Below are 20249 nucleotides of genomic sequence, written 5' to 3'. Positions count from 1 at the left end.
AGTTACAACCTTTTCATAAAAAGACCATTTTGTTATTAAAGATCTCCTATAACTCCTAAAATTTACATTTTTTCAAAGCTTAATATAGAAAATATTGTTTTAGTCTTGTACAAAACCAATTTTATTTTTCTTTATTTAATGGAATTAGATAATGTATAATTAACAGAGCAACTTGTAGTTTAGTTAAAACTCAATACAATAAGACTAATATACTCAAGTCTAACCTATATTTTTATTTAATTTTTATCAACAATATGTTAATGGTAAGTTATATTTTTAATTTAATTTTTAATTGTTTTCATTTTCCAATCCATTGTTCAGTATTTTTGTTTTTCAGCTTTTGTTTGCGTCTGATGAAGTGCTTTCTGCAGGGAAATGGCGTAATGCAATAAAAGTTAAACAATAAATTAGTGTAAGTTTAAAACTTTAGATAAAACTCTGACTAACTTGGGAAAGTTTGATTTTGATTTGTAAAACTCAGCCTAAAGATCTTTTAACTCCACTTTTTTTCTGGTAAATTTTGTTTTTTCATTTTTTTAAGGGCGTAGTAAATCATCTCTTTCACAATTTAGTCTCATTTTATTGAGTTTTAACTACGCTACAAGTTGCTTTTTACAGATTTTGAAACTTCAAAATATTTTTTGAGATATTGCCGGTTGAAGTCAAAGATTACAATAGGTTCCTTATGGGAGGCGCAAACTAAAACGGCAAATAACTAAAAATCTATCTCCTATGTTTTTTGAGATAACTACCTCAAACTATCAGGAAATATTTAGAGAAAATTCTGTCAGAACAAAATTTAAGAAAATTTAAAATAAAAATTTTGTGACACAAGAAAAAAAACTGTTTAAACTCTATACAGGGTTGCCACTTTACCTTAAATCCTGGAATTTTAACAATTTTCACATTTTCAGTAGTAAAATTTAAATTTGACTCAAAAAATCTATCATACAAATAGAAAAATTTTGTCCTCATAATTTTTTTTTTATTTAAAAAAATATTTAAAGTGGCTTTACAGTATGTTTTCAATGTTTTTATACAATTTAATATAGTTTCTTACTTTTAAACTTATCTTTAAATTTAAATTAGAAGACCCGAAAATGTGTACTTTTAAAAAACCTAAAAGAAATTTTAAAAACCTGGAAAAAATTTTTAATAAACAAGTGGCAACCCTGTCTTTAAAATAAGATCAAGTTGTGAAAAAAGTGATTTACCCCCTATGTCCAAAATTATTTTGTTAATATTTTATTTTAAAATTATTCAAGTACGTTTATAGTTATATTTTTAGTTTTTGACTCTTACTTAATTAGACACTTGACTTTTGTTTTTCTAGTCTAAAATTCTATTTAGTTGTAAAATTTCAATATAGCTTTTTATTCAATATATAAACAATTTTAATCAATAATTGTTAAAAATTTGGCAATATAGCTTTAAAAACATACTATAAAATGGATTTTGTGTAAATATAAATATTGAGAAAATCCTGTTGATTTGAGTCTTTTCTATGCATTGTAGAATTATGTTTCTCAGACCTGACTATTATTAAAGTTAAGAACAAATTTTTATGTAAAATCAAGTTACTAAAAATTCCGTACTTACAGCTTTCATATAACAACCATAGCTTGCTTACTACAATCAAAAAAATGGTTGGAGTATGACCTTAAGATTTAAAAAGATACAGGGTTCTCACTACACTGGGAAAATTTAAATTTACAAAGCATTCAAGAAAAGTTTGGGTGAAATTTGAAAATCACAAGAGAATCAAAGTTTAATTTCTACTAGTGGATTATTTTTGTAAAATATAGATTTGCAGTATGTGATAAGATATTTTAACTGAGTTTACATGTAAACAAGCAACCCTTATATACTTAATTTTTTATTTTTAATAACTTATATAATTTTTTACTTTACTTTCTTACATGCAAAGATTTAGTTAGTATATAGTTCTTTAGACTAGAATAGTATTTAAATACTTTTTATTATTAAAGATAAAAAATGTGCTTTAACTAAGGTTTTGTGAAAGAAAGTTTCTACAATGCTTCAGGGTTGCCACACACTCAGGGAAACTCAGGGAATTTTCAATTTATAGAAAATCTCAGGAAAACTGGAATATGGATTTTTTTTCAAATCAGGGAAACTCAGGGCAGTTTTGTTTTTTTCTGAAAATTTTTGGGAAATTTATATATTTAAAAAAAATCTCAGGGAAAACTATTTCTAGATCTAGAATGAGATTAAGTTAATCCAGTTTCAATATGTTGTTCAAAAAAGTTAGTTTTAATTATTTTTAAGTGCTTATTTAGAAAAATTTTAGCCTTGTGGCAAGTTATTCAATATTCTTAGAATTAACATAGTAATTTTTTAACAAATAAAAAAAGAGTTGATGATTTGAAAAGAACTTAGGGAAGTTTAAGCTTACTCAGGGAAGTTTCTGGTCACTCAGGGAAGGTTTTTTGACTCAAAGAGTGGCAACCCTGAAGCTTTCACTTCCTTTGGATAATTGGAATATTACAAAAATACACTGGTCTAAATAAAATTGAAAACATCATAATAATACCGGATATTCCTAAATTTTCCTTTTTTTATTAGTGCTGGATTAATTTTTAGTTATATATATGCCGTCATTTGTAATAATTCTTTCTATATTTTTGAATGAAATAAAATTAATCCTCTTAAAAGCAGTTAATAGGCCTATAATATTTTATTATATCTTTTTATTTTATTCTATTGATCTACTTGAATGCTGCTCATGTATAAGTTGCCATATTTTAAAGAAAGTTATTTAGAGAGTTGTTAGATTTAGAGGTTGTAAATTCTATGGTTTTCTGTACTAAATTGGCATGGGTTTAATATTAATGAAGTATTTTTTTAGAAAAATAAATTTTTGAACTGCAAGATCAAAGGACTTTTTCTCTATAATGGCTTTGCTTTGTAAACAATATTTAAGGGTAGAGGGGGGTCTGACATTTTTTTAACTAAAAATAACATTGAATCTTATATAAAAGCTAAAAGTGCAAACTACAAACCAGTTTTTATAGAAAAAAACATTTTTTTTAACTTTTGAGATATTGTAATTTTTATTAAAAAAATTCGATACAAACGTATGGATTGCAATTTTTAGGGTCAATTTTCTTGGAAATTTAAAAAATCACTAAAAATCTATCTTCTTCATTTTTATGCTAGAGACCTCAAACTTTCAGGAAACGTTTCTTTTATAGTTTAAAATACTTTGAGTGTTGGAATTTCAAAAATATTAAAAAATATAGATTTTAAATAAAAAAAAACATAAAATAGTTGGTTTTTTTTTGTTAAAAAAATTACTTTTTAAAATTAAAAATTTTCCTGTATTTAATCTATTTAATATTTAATAATACACTTTCTGTGAAAAATTGAAGAAGATTGCTTAAAAAATGAAGGAGGATATAGATTTTTAGTGAAATGGTCTTTTTTCACGTTTTTTAATATCTTCCATTAAGAACCTTTTGAGATCACCGACTTTGATTGTTCATATCTAAAAAAATATTTTTAGTTTTTTCAAGCGGTTAAAAATTTCTTTTAGCTCAAATAAAACTCTATAAAATAAGATTAACTTGTAAAAATCAAGGTTGACCCTCCCTATGCCCTTAATCAGCTTAAGTAATGTGTTCAAAATTTATAATTAAAGGAAAATTCCTGTACAGCTTAGATTGTTAAGTAATACATTTGTTAACAAAATATTATTTTTGATAATAACTCTACAAAATTGAATTTTTTTCAACTTTTAACAAAAATAATTATAACAAAAGAGATAACAAATATGTTGTAATAGAGTCTGGGTCTTCTAAGAGATAAAACTTATTTTTAAAATTTCCTGTGTTTTTAAGCATTCTATTGGGAAACCTGTAACCTAGTAAAAAAAGTATTTAGTTTCCTGGTTTGTTTGTGTTAAGTAGTTAAGTACAACTCTTTAAAATTACAAACTGCTGTTTCATGAATTAAATTCATATAGAAAAAAGGATTTAAAAAATGTTTTTATTACTTGTTAAGGGTTCACAACTTTTTATCTTATTTCATCAAATAAGAAACACTAGTGTATAACAAAAATTGTCTGAGCAACCTTATTTACCTTTTTGGATAGCAGCTGACAGCGCCTTCTACCAGATAGCTATTAAATTATTACTATACTTAACTCTAACATTACAAAATTAGTTTTGAAAGTACATTGGGAACCGTGGATATGCTTAATTTTTTAACAGTAAACATTGTTTTATTACACAAATATATTTTAATGTTGATAACTTTATAATTTTTAAACTTTATAATTTAATTAAATGATTAAAGTTTAAGCTGGTATTTTTATTTTTGATTCTATAATAAAGAATCTAATTTAGTTTTACTAATTAATTTCTAATTTTTAGAACACATGTTTTTATGTTAATAATAAATTTTTGTGGAACTCGTAGAAATAAGATGTACAATAATGGTGAAGACAAATATTATGATAATCATTGTGAATACAATGAGCATTTAATAAATAAGGTTGGTAATTAAGTTTTTTTTTAATTATAAAATGTATTGTTTTGTAATTTAAAACAAAAAAAAAGTTTAAAAAGAAGATTTTGTGTAACTTTAATCTGTTTAAAATATCAAAATATGTTCACAAAATGATAGCATGGTAGCCACACTCATGTTTGAAATTTTTTTGGCTTTTTTAAGAACTCAGATTGACTCAAGCTTGTTTTAAGGTTTTTATTTTTTAAATATACTTATTGATTTTTTCCTTTATCTTAGGCTAGTTTTAATGACTTAAAATATACTTAGTTATAAGTTTTTATTTTCCCCTAAACCTAAGGCTGTAGTTTATTATGTTTAAATTTACTCAGTTATAAATCTGGATTTTTTTCTTGATATTAACCCTTATGTTATTGTTATGATTTTTTAAACTTTTAAGCTTATTAGAAGTAGTTTTTTGGGTTAAAGTCTCTTAATGTAAATTGTGGTACAACAAGAAAATTTTATGCAGGGTTTCCATACATTCAGGCCAGATTGAAAATTTTACAAAACTCAGGCTAGTTTGAACTTAGTGTAGTATTCGACAAACAATTTGAATTTTTTAAACTAAACCTAGTTTAAATATGTTCATAATACACTCAGGTTAGGTTTGTTTAGTTTAAACTGGATTGAATTTAAAAAACTATGATTCATTTGTTTAGTAAAATATTTATCTTTGTAGCTATATTTTCTTATTTTAAAAGAAGTAATCTTTCTAAAAATACTTTAAAACTGAATAATGTTGTAGAAAAATAAAAAATGAACATGTTCACTCTGAATTATTATATGATTTATTTTAATTGTCAATTATTTTGAGTACTTATGGTTTTACTAAAAATATTTTGTAAAGATAAGATGAGAGCATATATTCAATGTCATACTTTTTAAAATACAATACATATAGAAGCCTAAAAAGAATGTAAATTGTCTCTACCAGAATTTTTATTTTTAGCAAACTCAAGCAAGCTTGTAGTGACTCAGGCCAATTTTTGTAGTTAAGAGTTGTGTAATTAAATTGTACTTTTTTTATAAGTTGATTTGTTTAAATTAAGTGAAACGATGATAATTTTTTTGTTAAAAAAAACTAACTTAAGAATTTTATCAGCATTTAGATTGTGAATCAAAAAAAGAATTTCAATGTTTGGAAAAGAAAAAAGAGCTTGAACAGAAAGCAAAAAGCAATTTTTCAAATACAGCGTCTGCTGTAGCTCAACTGTACAAAGGTTTTTTTATAATCCTATTTGATGTCTTATGGTTGATTTGGCAGTAAAATAAAATTTAATCTATACCATAGTTTTTTTAACTAAAAATGGTATCTAATATAAGATATAACTAATTTGAATTTTGATACAACAAAGTGTTACATTGATAATTATTTAATAACTTAGGTATGTACAGGGATCCCACAAGGTCAGGAAAAGTCAGGAATAACTAAAAAAAAATGACAAAAGTCAGAAAAAAATGGGGGTTTTTGAAAAACGCTCAGGAAATTTGACAAAATTAAAAAAAACGCCAGATATTGTCAGTTCAAATTTACAAAACTCCTAATTTTCCAAAGCCTTCAAATGGTAAAAAATCAATTAAAAATCCTTTTTCAGACTAAAATTGCAAAATTCTCCTAGAAATTTACAAAGTTACTTAATTTCCAATGCCTTCATCTGGTATAAATTAATAAAATATTCTTTATAAAACTGCAAAATTTTTCTATTAACATATTGAATAAATACCCTACTTGAACAAGCAGTTTTTGTATGTTTTTTAGTATTGATGATCTGTGGCAAGGACACTTCCATAATGAAACTGTGATATATACACAAAATTTTATCGTGCTGAGCTTTATAATCAAAAAGTTTTTTGTTTAAGTAAATAATTAAGTTCTTTATAATTAAGCACTAAGTTTAGTATTTTATGTAACAAGTTTATGTTTATACTTTAGCTCTTAATTATATTTCAAAATTGTTTAAATTTGAAAAATAAGTTGTTATAAGAGAGGTATATGCCATTGTTAAGTTTACTTATTTGTAATTTTTTTAAGAATAACTTAAACTTTTTAAATAAATAAGTGTTGATTTATTTGTAACAGATTTTATACTAAATGATAAGAAGAAATATTTTATATGACAGATATAGATTACTTTTTTATGTATTTTTTTACAGTTGCTTAAGTATATTCTTTTCTAATTGATTTTTAATTAACGGATTTTTAATTAATTGGTTTTGGTAGTATTTATCAAATTAAGTGAAAAATTATAAAGGTATTACATGTTTTAGATAAAATTTTTTATCATTAAATATTATAACCTTCTATTTTTTTTACAACATTATGCTAAGTGTGAGTCTATTTTGTTGATAGAGGTGTTTATTAAAAGTACATCAATCATAAACAGATGGTTCAAGTGATGTAATGGAAGTAAGATGATTGAATTTAGCTAAAAAAAATTGTTTTAACCTCTATAAAAATAAGATTGAAAACTTTAGATAGCTTTAAGTGTTTGATTATATATTTTATAATAAGTTTAAATTAAGAGTTTGATTTAGAAAAGTCAGAAAATTTTTAAGAATGTTCTATTGACATTTACTATTATTTTTTTTAAGCAAAATAAATTTATTTATTATGTTTATATTTTTTACAGATGGGTGTTCTGGAAGACGTGAAGACCATTGGATTTCATTTCAAAACGCTGCAGAACACACAACTGTGATGTATAAAGGCAAGGCATAATTATTTTAAACCAGAATGTTTAGTTAAGACTGATTGTTAAGTTTTCAAAAATTAAAAGTATCTATTGTGTTTTGTGTATAAATTCAATTCATATCGAAATACTTGTATCATAAAACGTTAAGTTACTTAGATTTTGTGAATATACACTCTTTATTACATCTGTAAGTTGATTAAAAACTAATAATTTGATATTATTCAGAATTCAAAGTTTAACAACTTAAAGGCAAAAAATATTAAATATTTTTATAAAATAACTCAAACAATTTTTTTATTACAATAAACGTAAAACTTAAAATAATTACTAAACAGATTTCACTGACGGGTTAAAAGGTTACTGTGAAGCTGCAGATAGATATGCAGTTTCAAAAGCAAGAAAAGAAATATACTTTTGGCTGAAGAGAAAGAAAAAATTTGTCAGGTTTGTACAAATAGTGCATGTAAAAATTTTAGATATAGAGTAGCTTTTAGTTTTTTACATAAGTTTTTTGTTGTTTTTTTTCTTCTGATAAATGTTTTATAGTATCAATTATCTGATAAGTTTGACACAATGAAACTTGAGATAATTGTTCTTACAGAAAGGATGAATTAATGAAGTTTTGGCTGGTAGTCCTCCGCCATACAACAGAAATATAAGTGGTTAGTTAAAAATATGTCTCTAATATTTTCGAAGTAATATTGACTTTGTGTTTGTTATTTTTATTATCATTGTTTGGCGTTTGTGGAAATAGTTTGTATATTAAATTTGGGAGCAGGTCAAATATGCTTAAAGACATTTTTGCACGGAGGGTTATTTTTGCACGAAAGTAAAAACAAAAAATATATATATAAAACGGAAAAAAATGATAAATTAATAAAAAGACAAAAAATAAGAAAAAATAAGCTACCTATCGAGGGTAAGGGTTAGGGGTAACAGTGATAGTAAAAATAAAACAGAAATAATAAAAAATATATAATAGTAATTACTAATAAACAAAAAAACTAAAACAAAGTTAATCAATAAAAAAAACTAAAAAGAAGTTACCGACTGAGGGTAAGGGGTAACAGTGACCGTAAAAACAATATAATAAAATTATTAATAAAACATAAATAAAAAAGAAGAAAAAAAAAGTACTGACCGAGAGTAAGGGTTAGGGGTAACATTGATAGAAAAATTTAAAAAAAAAGATAGAAATAATAAATTTGTTCAACCCGTGTGAAAGTGATCCTTCGTGCAAAAGTTTTTTCGTGCATATTTAACACATACCCATTAAATTTATGTGTTAATTTTCTACATATTAAGTAAACGAAGTATTTTTAACCTAACAGTTTTAAGCAAAAATATGTCTAGCTGCCAAGTTACTCCTGATGTAACTCAATGGTCAACTTCGGCCCAGTATCAAATACCAATTGGTTAGTTTTTTAGTTTTACATACAGACAAAATTAAAGTAGTTATTTTATGATATCTTTTTAATTGCTAACAATTGATTGTAGAAAGACATTTTATGATTCATACAATTTATGTTTTATTATTTTTGTAATGAATTTACAAAATTGCTTATTAACACTAATTAATTATAATTGTTTTATAGTAATTTTTAAAGTTATTGGGGAGTAAAACTGTTTTTTTTAAGAACTTTATTAATAGATTCTTTACCAAGCTACAAATTGCTTTTTACATTTTTTTTTAATATATAACTTGGTATATAACGGATCAAGTTTGGAGAGTTAGCTCTTTATGGAAATCATAAACTAAACAATAAAAATTGATTGTTTTAATAAAAGTATGTTTTCTTCTACGGTTTAAAAACTATGTTTATAATTTTTTTCACTCAAGTTTTTATAAACTAATAAACAAGTTATGGTTTTTGGTTTTATTACATTTATAATTATAATTATTTTTCTTTTGATGTTAATCATAATCAAAATGAATAACTAATTTTGTTAATCATAATTCTTTGAAATCAAAATATTATGTACAAAAGTTTATTTTGAATAATGCTAGCAAGTTTTGTGAAAGTTTACTAAAGAACTTTTTGTAAAATATTTAAAAGTTGTCAATATTTAAGTTTTATAACCTGTTAATGTGACATCAATCATATTATGTAATTTTAAAGTTTTTAATAAGTTAAATGTAAAATAAACTTAGGTTTTTCTTCAAAAATAGCTTCTTTGTCAATGACTTGACTTTAAAAAAAAAAGAAATTATTTTTAATGTTTAAGCTCTAAAATATTAAACAAGTATTATATTTAACTACATTTGAATAACTACAAAAAATTTGTTTCTGGAGATTTACAGAAATAAAAAATTTTAACGTCAGTCATGAAATATTCAAGGTATTTTATTTTTAGTAGAAGACAATTTAGTAGAAGAAATTCACAAGTAATTATAAATAAAACTGTTTATTACTCAGTATACTTATTGAACAAATGAGTGATAAAAGATTGTATTAGTCTGTGAAGATTAACATAATTTGTAACTTCAAGTAAAAATATATATATATTACTATGTTAGAAAAAATATTTAGAAGGTTCTCGATAGAAAATGTTCATCTTTGTACTCTTTACAATAATTTTGTTATACCTAGAAAATGTTCATCTTTTTTTTTATTTGAAAAGCTGTATACTACAAACCCAAATTAGTTGCAAACTAAAAAATAATGATATAAAATAAGACATAAAACTAAAAAACAAACTAATACTTAATTATTCAAATATCTGTTTAGATATTTGTTTTTATGTTATCAATGTTGTTGCCAGAATGACATCATCATATTTTAAACAATTGTCTTTTTAGCATAGCTTTGTAAAATGTGAAAATTTGCAAATTGCTACATATATTTATATGATGATTAATTTTTTGAGATTAATGTGTAGATTTTAAGTTCATAAAATTTTATACTTATTTTATGTGATTACCTGTAAATTTAAGCTGCAAAAAATTATTTGAATTTAGATGGTTGTAGTATTTTTATTTCTAGTAAAAATACTTTATATTAATCAAAAAAATATTTAAGCATACTAAGTTTAAAATATAAATAAATGTTTAAAATGTAGTATAGTACTTATTATGTACTAGTTAAAAAAGTTATTTTTAGAACATTTGCAATGCTTGTCTGGTTATAGCGGTTTTAATTGAGTAAGAAAAAAATCATTCTAGCTGTTTTCTGTTTTTGTTATTGATTGCTATAATTTAATATTAAAAATTGAATAGTAGTAAAAAATTAAGTTTGTAAATTGATTCGAAAAGTTAAAAAAAATAACTTCAGAATTAGTTACATTCAACTTTCGCTTTTTTTTTGTAAATTGCCAATTTTCTATAACTTTTTACAAACTTTTTATTTAAGAGAAGCATATATGAAAGTGTAGTAGGTCCTCTAATTCAGTTTTTGTTTGTAAGCTAGTATAGATACAAAAATTTAAATTTACAAAGTAAAAGATCTTTCTTTTAACATTTTAAATATATACCCTTCATTGCAATAAAAAAATAAGTTTTTTGCAGAATTAAATTATAAATTAATATTTGAGTTATATTTTATTAAATAGTAAAAATAAATATAAGATCCTGAATTAGCAAGAAAGTTCCAAGTTCGAAAACGAAGTGTACAAAGTAACTTTCCCGGACACATTTCTCCAAAACGAAAGAAAAATTGAGATAATCAAGTAGACTACTATATTAAATCATCTAAAGATTGGACAGGTTACAGTATCATAAGTGTCTTTTTTGTTTTAGTTGACTGTACTATTTTATCACAACACTAAAACGAGCACGATATTTGTTACTTCTTTTCGAAGTGTAATAAACTCTTAAGATATTCGCATTCAAGTATTTTTTTAATAGTATAAATTGTCTTCCTTTACTATTAAAGCTGTTGTTTAAATTGTTTGTTATAAATATGAGTATATTTTTTTATGATATCAACAACTAGTTTTCGTAACCCTATAAATTTATCATTCAGTTATAACTAACTTGTTTGTGAAGTATACTTTTTTCGAGTTTGATACATATGCATGAAAGTGAATGCTTAATCTTATTGGTAGATAAATTAATTATCCACAACGTGCACAAACTCTTGTATATTTTATTTTTGAACAAATTACATGTTGAATATAACTGTTTATTTATTGTATTTGAAAATATTATCTTTAAATTGATATCTTAAAACGAAGTACAATTTAGATTACTACTTTCCAAATATATTTCAAAGATTTTTGTTTAAATTTTTTTTTTTAATTTGAATTTTACAAAAGTTATTGTATAGGCTTAGTTGAAAGTTATGCAAAAGTTGTTTAACATATTTTAAAAAAGATTTTGTTGAAAAATTTCAAAATATTTTTTTAAATATGTGGATTTATTTTATGATTTTTACTTTTTTATTGTCTAGAAATATATTTTAAGACTAAGAATAATCTATTCTAAAGTTTACTACCTTTGTATCGAAAAGCTATTTTTAACTTTTATTTATCGTTTTGTTTGTGAAATCGTTTCAGTTGTTTAGTTTCAATTAAAACTTAAAAAATAAGATTTTTTTAAAGAAATATAATACTAAACTGTATAAGTTCTAAATAAACTGTAAACAACCAACATTTTGTTTCAGAAAGTTTGTATTTATTTTTAAGACTAGGTCTTTGTTTTTGGAAAAGTATTTTTTAAGTTTTTTCTATTGAATTTTGAAATTAAATAAAAATTTAAAGGTAAAGCTAATCAGTATGGTTGTTGTTAAATAATCTGAAAAATATGTGGTTAGCTAAATATTTCAAACAGAAGTTAACTGCTAGTTTACCTAATTTAAAGACCTTTTGTTTTATACAATTAATAGTTATTAATTATTAGTAAATTTTGTCTGAGTTAGTTTTTATTTATTGAAAAAAAATAAATGTTTCATAAAATCTTTATGGTTTAAACACATTTGGCTGAATGACAACTCAAACTCGTTAAAAATATTATAGAATAACATCTAAAATAGTATGTATATTTAAAAAAATAAAGTTTCTCATGTACAGGTCTAAATAAAAAGTTTATAAAGGTAAAAAAATATGAAAAAAATATTTTTAAAATGATTTAAACTTTAAAATACAAGAATTGCTTATGTAGTCCTAACCAAAAAGATTGGGAACGGGTCTAAATTGCACGAAGACGATTTTGCACCAAGGGTCAATTTAGCACGAGTTATATTTTTGCACGCGAGTAAAAAAAGAAACTAAAATATAATTTAAATAAAAAAAAAGAAAAAAAAAGTTACTGACCGAGGGTAAGGGTTAGAGGTAACAGCGATATTGAAAAAAATTTAAATTAAAATTTGAATAAGATTAACGAAAAATAAAATTAATAAAGCAGTTAACCCGTGCAAAAGTATCTTCGTGCACTTTTATCCCCTCGTGCAAAAGTATTTTCCTGCAATTTAGACAGCTACCCAAAAAGATTATGGTGGTAAAATATTTTGTTTCAGATTTTAATACATTATTAACAAAGTTTGAATAGTTGTGCACCTAAGTCAATTTTGTCTAAGTTGTTTTTGTCTGTTCTTTATAAATGATTCTTTTTAAACCAAATATTCCAGTAATTTTTTCAAAAAGTTTTACCTAAACTATAACAAAGTAGCACAATTAAAGTTTTCACTAAACATAGATGATTATTGACTTTCAACTTCGCAATCACGATCGAAATTCTCACAACCATTAGTATAATGATTATAATATAATTAGTCAAAAATATGACAGATTTAAAATTTTATTACATAAGAAAAGCTTTCCTTAATTGTTGAGCGTACCAGATGTCTTGCCTAGTGGACAATGTATTAAAATTAACGTTGCATGGCAAAAGACAATGCTGACGTCACTGATCAATATTAACAAATGGTTGCTTCATGTGAAATCATTATATATCGTTTGTATATTGCAGACTGTTAAATTTTTGGTTGTGACAGAGTGATGAGTCCTAATAAGGCCTCAGTCTATCGAAGCTTGTGGCCTGATGATCGGATTGGAATGATCAAACCTTTTGTAAAACTTGAGCTTGTCTCACGGCAAACAAAAGTCCAGGCTTCTGCTCTGCAGACTTTGCCGAAGTTTATGTTGACTTAAACTGTTGTGAAAGATGCTAATTTAATGTGAAAGCGCAGCATACAAAATATCTTCCAGTTCAAAAATATATGGTTGTATTAGATCTCGAAGAACAATAATTGAGACTGGTTCAAACAATTTTTACTTCCTAAACTCTAAACAAACTTTTCAATGACTATACTTGCCAAAAAAGTTATATTGTACGTAAAAAGTACATATCTATGATGACTGTTGTAAGTTTAGACAATTATCTTGTAATGCATCAATATAAAATACCTCGAGACGACCAAACCTTCACTACAAACATGATGACTCGTCTGCCGGACAGCTTCTAATCCTGTTCCCCATGCCGTCTACGTCATAAATATATTCTCTCCTCACATACTGGCTTGACTTTTTTTCAAATTTGTTTGCGTCCAGTATGTCAGTTTTAACAACAGGTCCTCTATCTACTACTACTTATAACTTTTCCGACTCAGTCATACAAACTCACGGCCCGCGAAACTCAATAACAGACGAGTTAAAACCAACCCTGGTTATCGGTTCCGCGTTTGCTAGGTTCGGTATAACAGCAGGTGTCGCTTTTTTCATCATTACATCGCTGCACTTTGAAACGCGGTAAATTTTGTTCATGACGCAAGCCAGCTCGGGTTGATTTGGAAACGTCGAAGTTTCTTTGGTGCACTTCTTCATTGGCCTGTAGTCCACGTGGGAAGGTTGAATTTTTTTCAAGGGGTTTTTGGAGTCGCGGACCAGAAAGATGTCTCTGCAAGCTCCAGCATTTTTTTCTGATGCTTTCTTTCGCTTCCGGTGTCATGAGTTTCTCAATAGGATTGCTTTTGCTTGCCTTGTTTCTTGTAGTATTCAAAATAGTATTGTTACTTTAAGATGCTTAACAATATAGTACAGATGTTTTGGATATAAAGTAAAATTTTATGTGAAAACTTGATGCGTAATTTACTTTATTTTGTTATTTTTTTACTTTATTTTGTTATTTTTTTTACTTTGATAATGCAAACTTAATATAGTACATTAATTAAAACTTCAAAAGGTATCAACTTCTAGAGCAAATTCATCAAAAGTGGTAAAACCGCCCCTTTTACTTAATTTAAGTAAGTCGGGGGCAATAACTAATTAGAAGGTGAAACGGGGGACAGTTTGAAAGTTAAGGTAGAAAAATAATACTGACATATTAGCTTGCTGTTTAATATTTGGCCCTGAAGTGAGTTTAAAAAAGACCCGTTTTGCTTAATAAAAAAAATAAGAGTTCAGAGAAAAGCTTCCCTAAAATGGGCAGTTTTACCCTTGAAGCAATTTTCGCTATAAGGTAGCATTAACTAGTATAAGATAGCATAAGATTAATTGTGTAACTAAATAGTAGAGAGGCGATATCTAATAGGGTGAGGGGCGATTACTCTTTAAATTTCTGTCAAGAGAACGATTATGAAGATGGTTTTTGTAAATTTTAGTCTAAAGTGTTAGTATGAAAATTTAAAAATTTTTGTTTAAAGTATTGTTCAAGTGTTAACTTTTATTCTTTTTAGAATTTTAAATAAAATCAAGTATTTAATACTACATTATAAGACTAAATTTTTATGTCAAGTTAAAGGACTTACAAGCAAGTTTTAAAACATTAATTTTTTCAAAATAACTAGTTGAGGTGAGACTGAGGATAACTACATAGCTAGTTAAAATTTTGTAAGATTCTGTCAAATTATACAAAACAGCAGTGTCGCTTAACAAAATATTTCCTAAATCTACTTTGCATAGATGCATGTTGCACACTTTTGGTACACAGACTTTAAAAATCACTCTTTTACATAGAAAAAAATCATACAAGCACTTAAAAACTAATTGAAATTGGGTGCACGACAATTCAAATTCTTAAAAAGACTTAAAGTGCTACAACTAAAAAGCCATTTCATTTTTTTTTTCAAAATTATAATTATTAGGTATGGCTAAAACAACTTTTAAAATGTACTTATTTTTACTACTGTTTAATATCTCAAAAAATAAAAAACAGTTAGAAAAAGGTGAAATAGCTTGTAAATATTTATAAGACCTACATATATTTTTTTACAAACATATACTATTTTTAGTTGTAGCCCTTTAATTTTTTTTAAGAGTGTTAATTGTTGGAATTGTCCGTACTTAAATTGTCGTTTTAGAGAATTAGATCATTATTAAAATTGTAAAAAGTAAAGTTTACATTTATAATTTAACGAGAATTTTCAAAGTTATTAAAACCAACTTTGTAAGTAAAATTTTAAAATCATTACTGTTTAAATTTTGGGTTAGGGTATTTTCAAGTCTGGGTGCTAGATTTACCAGAAAAAGAATTTTGCTGGCCTAAAAAACAGTTGTTTTCAAAAAAATTGTTTTATAAAACAAAAAAAAGACCAATTAAAAGCGAATTGTATAAAAATAATTGTTTAATAAGCACCAATGTGTACTGAAAATCGAATTAGAAACAACCAATTAGTTAATTTTTTTTAAGTAAATCAAAAAAAGCTTTTTTCACTAATCTACTTTAAAACTAACAAAATTCTTCGGTCTTAAATTTTTTTAAATAAGGCATAGCTTTTAGAATTTTTGCATTCTAAAACAAATTTTAATAACAAAAGCTACAAGATAAAATAGTCTTTTTTAAAATAAGTAGCTAATTCCTTTAAAACATTATATATTTTTCCGACATTTTATAGATTTTGCTATTTTTGTCTGTAAAATTGTATATGTATTTAGGAAAAGTTTTGTTATTTAGTTTTCTTCTACCTTAAAAATAAAAAGATACAAGTGGCATTTATTTTTTCCAGTTTTGTTTATATAATTTAAAGTACTAAGTGGTTAAGAACATAATTAGAAATAAAAAAAGTCAATTACAATTAAGTATGAATAAACTATTAAAAAATTAAAGATAGATAATTAAAAGTGTTTATTACTATTTGGAAATTTTTATTTGATTTTTTGGTATAATGTTTAAAAGTTTACTTATAAGAACTTAGCAGTTCTTTTTTTTCTTAATAAATGATTAATTTTTTTATATTTATTATGCATCTTAAAGAGAATTTATGATATAAAAAAATTAACGCATGTTTTTTTGCTATAAACTTATTTTTAAACTATATTTGAACTTTCTAACCTACATATATGTCTTTTTTTAAACTAGATCTATTTTAATTTTATACTTGTATGACTATTATAAAACACTAGTATATCTTTAAATGCATAAATAAGTTTAAGTATACTTTTAAAAAAACTTTTGTTGTTGGATTCAAAGTTATTTTAAATTTATAAACGTAGTATCAGTCAAAACCATAAACTTTTCATAAAAAAAAAGTATAACTATATTTAATTTTTTTAATTAGCATTAACAGTAAACAAGTAAAATTATAAAACAGAAAAAATATATATAGCTCAGCTGATGATATCATGCTATGTTACTGTATGAAAAGTTCTAAAAAACTGTCTTTTTTACACTTTTCACTGACCTAGTCTAACCTAAGTTAAATAACCTAACTTTGTTTATCAAAGAAACAATTAAAAATTTTAAGAATTTAAATTCAAAAAAAAAGTAAACCTTTTATTTTTGTAATAGTATCATTACTAACTAGTAAATGGGTCAGTAAAAGATTATAATTTAAACAAATTTAAATATTTTTTAAGATGATATGGTTCTAATATAATCACGGAAATAATCTCCAGTGTAATAGTTATAACAAATAGCATAAAACAAAGTCGATAAAATATACAAAGTAACAAAACTTATGTTTTTTAGCTATATTTTTTTAATAAACTTTGTTCAGATAAAATCTTAAAATCAAGACTTACTTATTGACTAAAGAGTTAATATGTAAATACTAGCAACAAAGCATAAACAACATAGATAATAATTTAAAAATAAGGTACTTAATTGTTCTAACAAAATAAAAAAACTTTTTTTTGACCTGAAAAACTTAAGTTTTTTACGCTACAATCTAAAAAAGGCAAACATTGTTTTACAAATTATACTAAAGTTCTGTTTAAAATAAATAATAAACTTCTGTTTATATAAAATTATTAGAAAATAAAAAAAAGTTTAATTTATTAGATACTATTAAGTAAAATTTAAGTTTAATTAAAAGCAAGTGATAGAGCTTATCTAAGTAAATAAAAAACGTATTGTAATTTATTAAACAAGATATAATACAATATAAAGAATAAATAAGCACTTAGCCTAAGATTTAAGAAATAGGTTAAATAGCCAAAATTAAAAAAAATCTTTTAACTAACCTTAGCTAAACTTTGTTTTAATATAAATAAAATGTTTGAAATAGACTGAATTTCGTCAGTTTTTATAATAGAATTTTATATTTTTACCTTCAAAATCCTGGCATACCCTACCTGTATTGGAAACAGTCTGTATTTATTATTTTTTTTTTAATGATAAAACTATTAGCCACTTATAAAAAAGTTCTATAAAAATTGCAAAACTCAACAATTAAATACTCAAACCTTGGTCAGATTTAGTTTGAGGTCCGCACTTTTAATTGTTAATAACGTTCACTTTCACTGGAGTACTTTTCAGTGTTAATTTTAAGTTTTTTATGCTGTATTGTTTATCAAACGATGAAAAAAGCGCTCAAAAAGTTTGGTCTAAGGACCTGGTGTACAAAGGAACCTTTCGGTTATCGAGTCGTACACCACTATTATGTTACCACGGCTGATACATTTATGTTTAGAAAATAGTTCGAAATTTAATAACTTGATTTTTGCTACTTGTTTTTGCAATTTTCACCCATCATTGTAAACAATTTTTAATCTTTAAAAAAATAATTAAAATAAAATAAAACGTGTTAAAGGTAGGCTAACAATTTACTTTCTATATTATGTTTGTTAGAAAAGAACTGTGTTTTGTATTCTGCAAAATAAAAATAATCACAACACCACAATTTTATCATATTTAAGTATAAAAAGTAATAATTTTATAATGAGTTTACTTTAATTATAAAATTTAACGTGTAAGTTTTAAGTAGGATAGTTAAGTTTTTTTTATTGGATAAACAAAATACTCATTTAAGTAGTATTTTATCTCGTAAAAAATTAGTACAAAATTGTAAATTTAAGTTGGTTTAACAACTTTAATTACTTTATATCAGATAAAAGAAATTCTAAATACTGAACAAAGGTTTTTTTTTCATAAAATTAGGTTTTTGACGATTTGTTCATAGTAATTTTGCAACTATGTTATAACGTAGGAGTGAATAATTTTTCAGTCGGCGGGTCAGATTTACACAACTCTTTGTGCAAAAGTGCAGTCATAAAAAATGATGATTAGTTGAAAAGTGACATTTATGCAAAACTGACACTGTGCAAAAAGGATAATGTGTAAAAGTGACAATCAAAATTGATTGGTTGACAATTGATTCGGGTAGGAATTGGTTGGGTGAGAACTGATCGTGTGGGAATGGCTTCGGGTTTGAATTTACTCGGGTGGGAATTGAGGGGGTTTTAAACTTAATTTTAATTTCAGTTTTAGATGTTTTCCGTCCTTATGACATCAAAAATAAAACATGAAGTTTTTTTTGATCCTTATTTTAAAAAATTCATCTGAATTTAATTCAGACATAAATTCAGATGGATTTTTTTTAAGTTACTGTTTAATTTCCGACATATTAATTCAGACATAATGTTTTTTTTTTGCTATGAGTTAGATTTTAATAATATTATAATCTAATATTAAATTATATTTGTAAAATTTATAGTTTGAAAAAAACCTTTAATTTTTTTGTTTATCTATTTTTAACATTTGTGTTTCTTGAGCGCATTGTTTTCATCTGTTGCAATCTATGTTATAGCTCTTTTTTTAAGAAAATATTTAAAGTAAACATAACTGAGTTTTTATTTTTCGATTTAGTTAGAACTTTTTATATTCATGTAAATTTTTTGATAAATTAATTATTAAATTTAATGTATGTTTTGTATTGTCTTATTTTTACAAGTCTTTGTTGTGAGTTTTTCTTTATTCAAAGTTTGAATTTTAACTGTTTGTTTTTGTTCATTATAACTTTTAATTAAAGCAGATGACCGAAAAGTTTCTTTGTACACCAAACCTTTATACCAAATTTTTTGATCTTTTTTTTTTTTTGATTGTGTCTAATAAACTTATTATTGACGTAGTCTTTGAAGGATCGTTTTACTTTGATCTTACTGATTATCCACATAAGCCTGTTTTTTATTTACAAAAAATTCCAATGCATTCTGATGTATACTTTTTTGGATCCTAGAACAAGACTTAGAATCAGATGTGTCCGATGATGAAGAGACATATTACTTTTTCCAAAACCAAAATGTCCTAGACAGTGAGCCCAAGAGTCGTGATTAGATTAAACCCTTGCATTAAGGTAACACAAAATGACAAGCTAGTTATTTTGGTGTAATTTTCTTTTTAAGATGTTTAGCTTCTCATTAAGATTATTTTTTATTTGGTCGTCAGAGTCTGATGTGTGCACATATATGCTAATGAAAGCTGCAGTTCCTATCTTGGTATGGCAATACGTTCGTTACCGTAATACCTTGTTAAACAAATTCTAAAAAGTACTCTTGACAGCAAACCATAAACAATGTTCCCTTCTTTCATCAACAAACTTACCATATGAAAAGAGTGTATAGTCTTTTTCTCTAATAGAGCTTTTACCGTGAATGCATGTTTCCTGAAGAGCTGCAATACCAACCTTAATACAAAGAAGATCGTCGGTTATAATTGCAGTTTTTTTCGCACCACTTACATTTTAAAGGTCCATACTAGTAGTCGTGATACAAAAAAGTTACGGCTATCCAGTTTAAGAGCATGCCCCTTTTTCCGTTTTTGTTCGTCAGGTGACTCATTTTCAAAGCTCAAACTTTCCAGCAAAAAAAAACCTACGAAGCTGGAGTGACCTCTGCAAGTACAAAGCCAGATCATAAAAATGAGATTCTAACTGT

The 20249-nt window shown here is 24.8% G+C and overlaps 1 protein-coding gene across 1 annotated transcript; it reads left to right on the top strand.

Moving 5' to 3' along the window:
• Nucleotides 1–350: 350 nt before the first annotated feature.
• LOC145845937 (uncharacterized) lies at nucleotides 351–11665 on the top strand. Its single transcript, XM_082952912.1, has 8 exons — nucleotides 351–412; nucleotides 4395–4515; nucleotides 5633–5750; nucleotides 7161–7238; nucleotides 7559–7667; nucleotides 7825–7885; nucleotides 8555–8638; nucleotides 10789–11665. The coding sequence occupies exons 2-6, from the start codon at nucleotides 4408–4410 to the stop codon at nucleotides 7880–7882; spliced, it is 471 nt and encodes a 156-aa protein (XP_082809038.1). The 5' UTR covers nucleotides 351–412; nucleotides 4395–4407; the 3' UTR covers nucleotides 7883–7885; nucleotides 8555–8638; nucleotides 10789–11665.
• Nucleotides 11666–20249: the final 8584 nt, after the last annotated feature.

The sequence above is a fragment of the Thalia democratica genome, unplaced genomic scaffold (genome assembly GCF_965202585.1).
Source record: "Thalia democratica unplaced genomic scaffold, ktThaDemo2.hap1.1 HAP1_SCAFFOLD_204, whole genome shotgun sequence".
Classification (NCBI taxonomy): domain Eukaryota; kingdom Metazoa; phylum Chordata; class Thaliacea; order Salpida; family Salpidae; genus Thalia; species Thalia democratica.
Note: the sequence above shows the minus strand (reverse complement) of the source record. Positions and strands in the feature narration are given on the sequence as shown.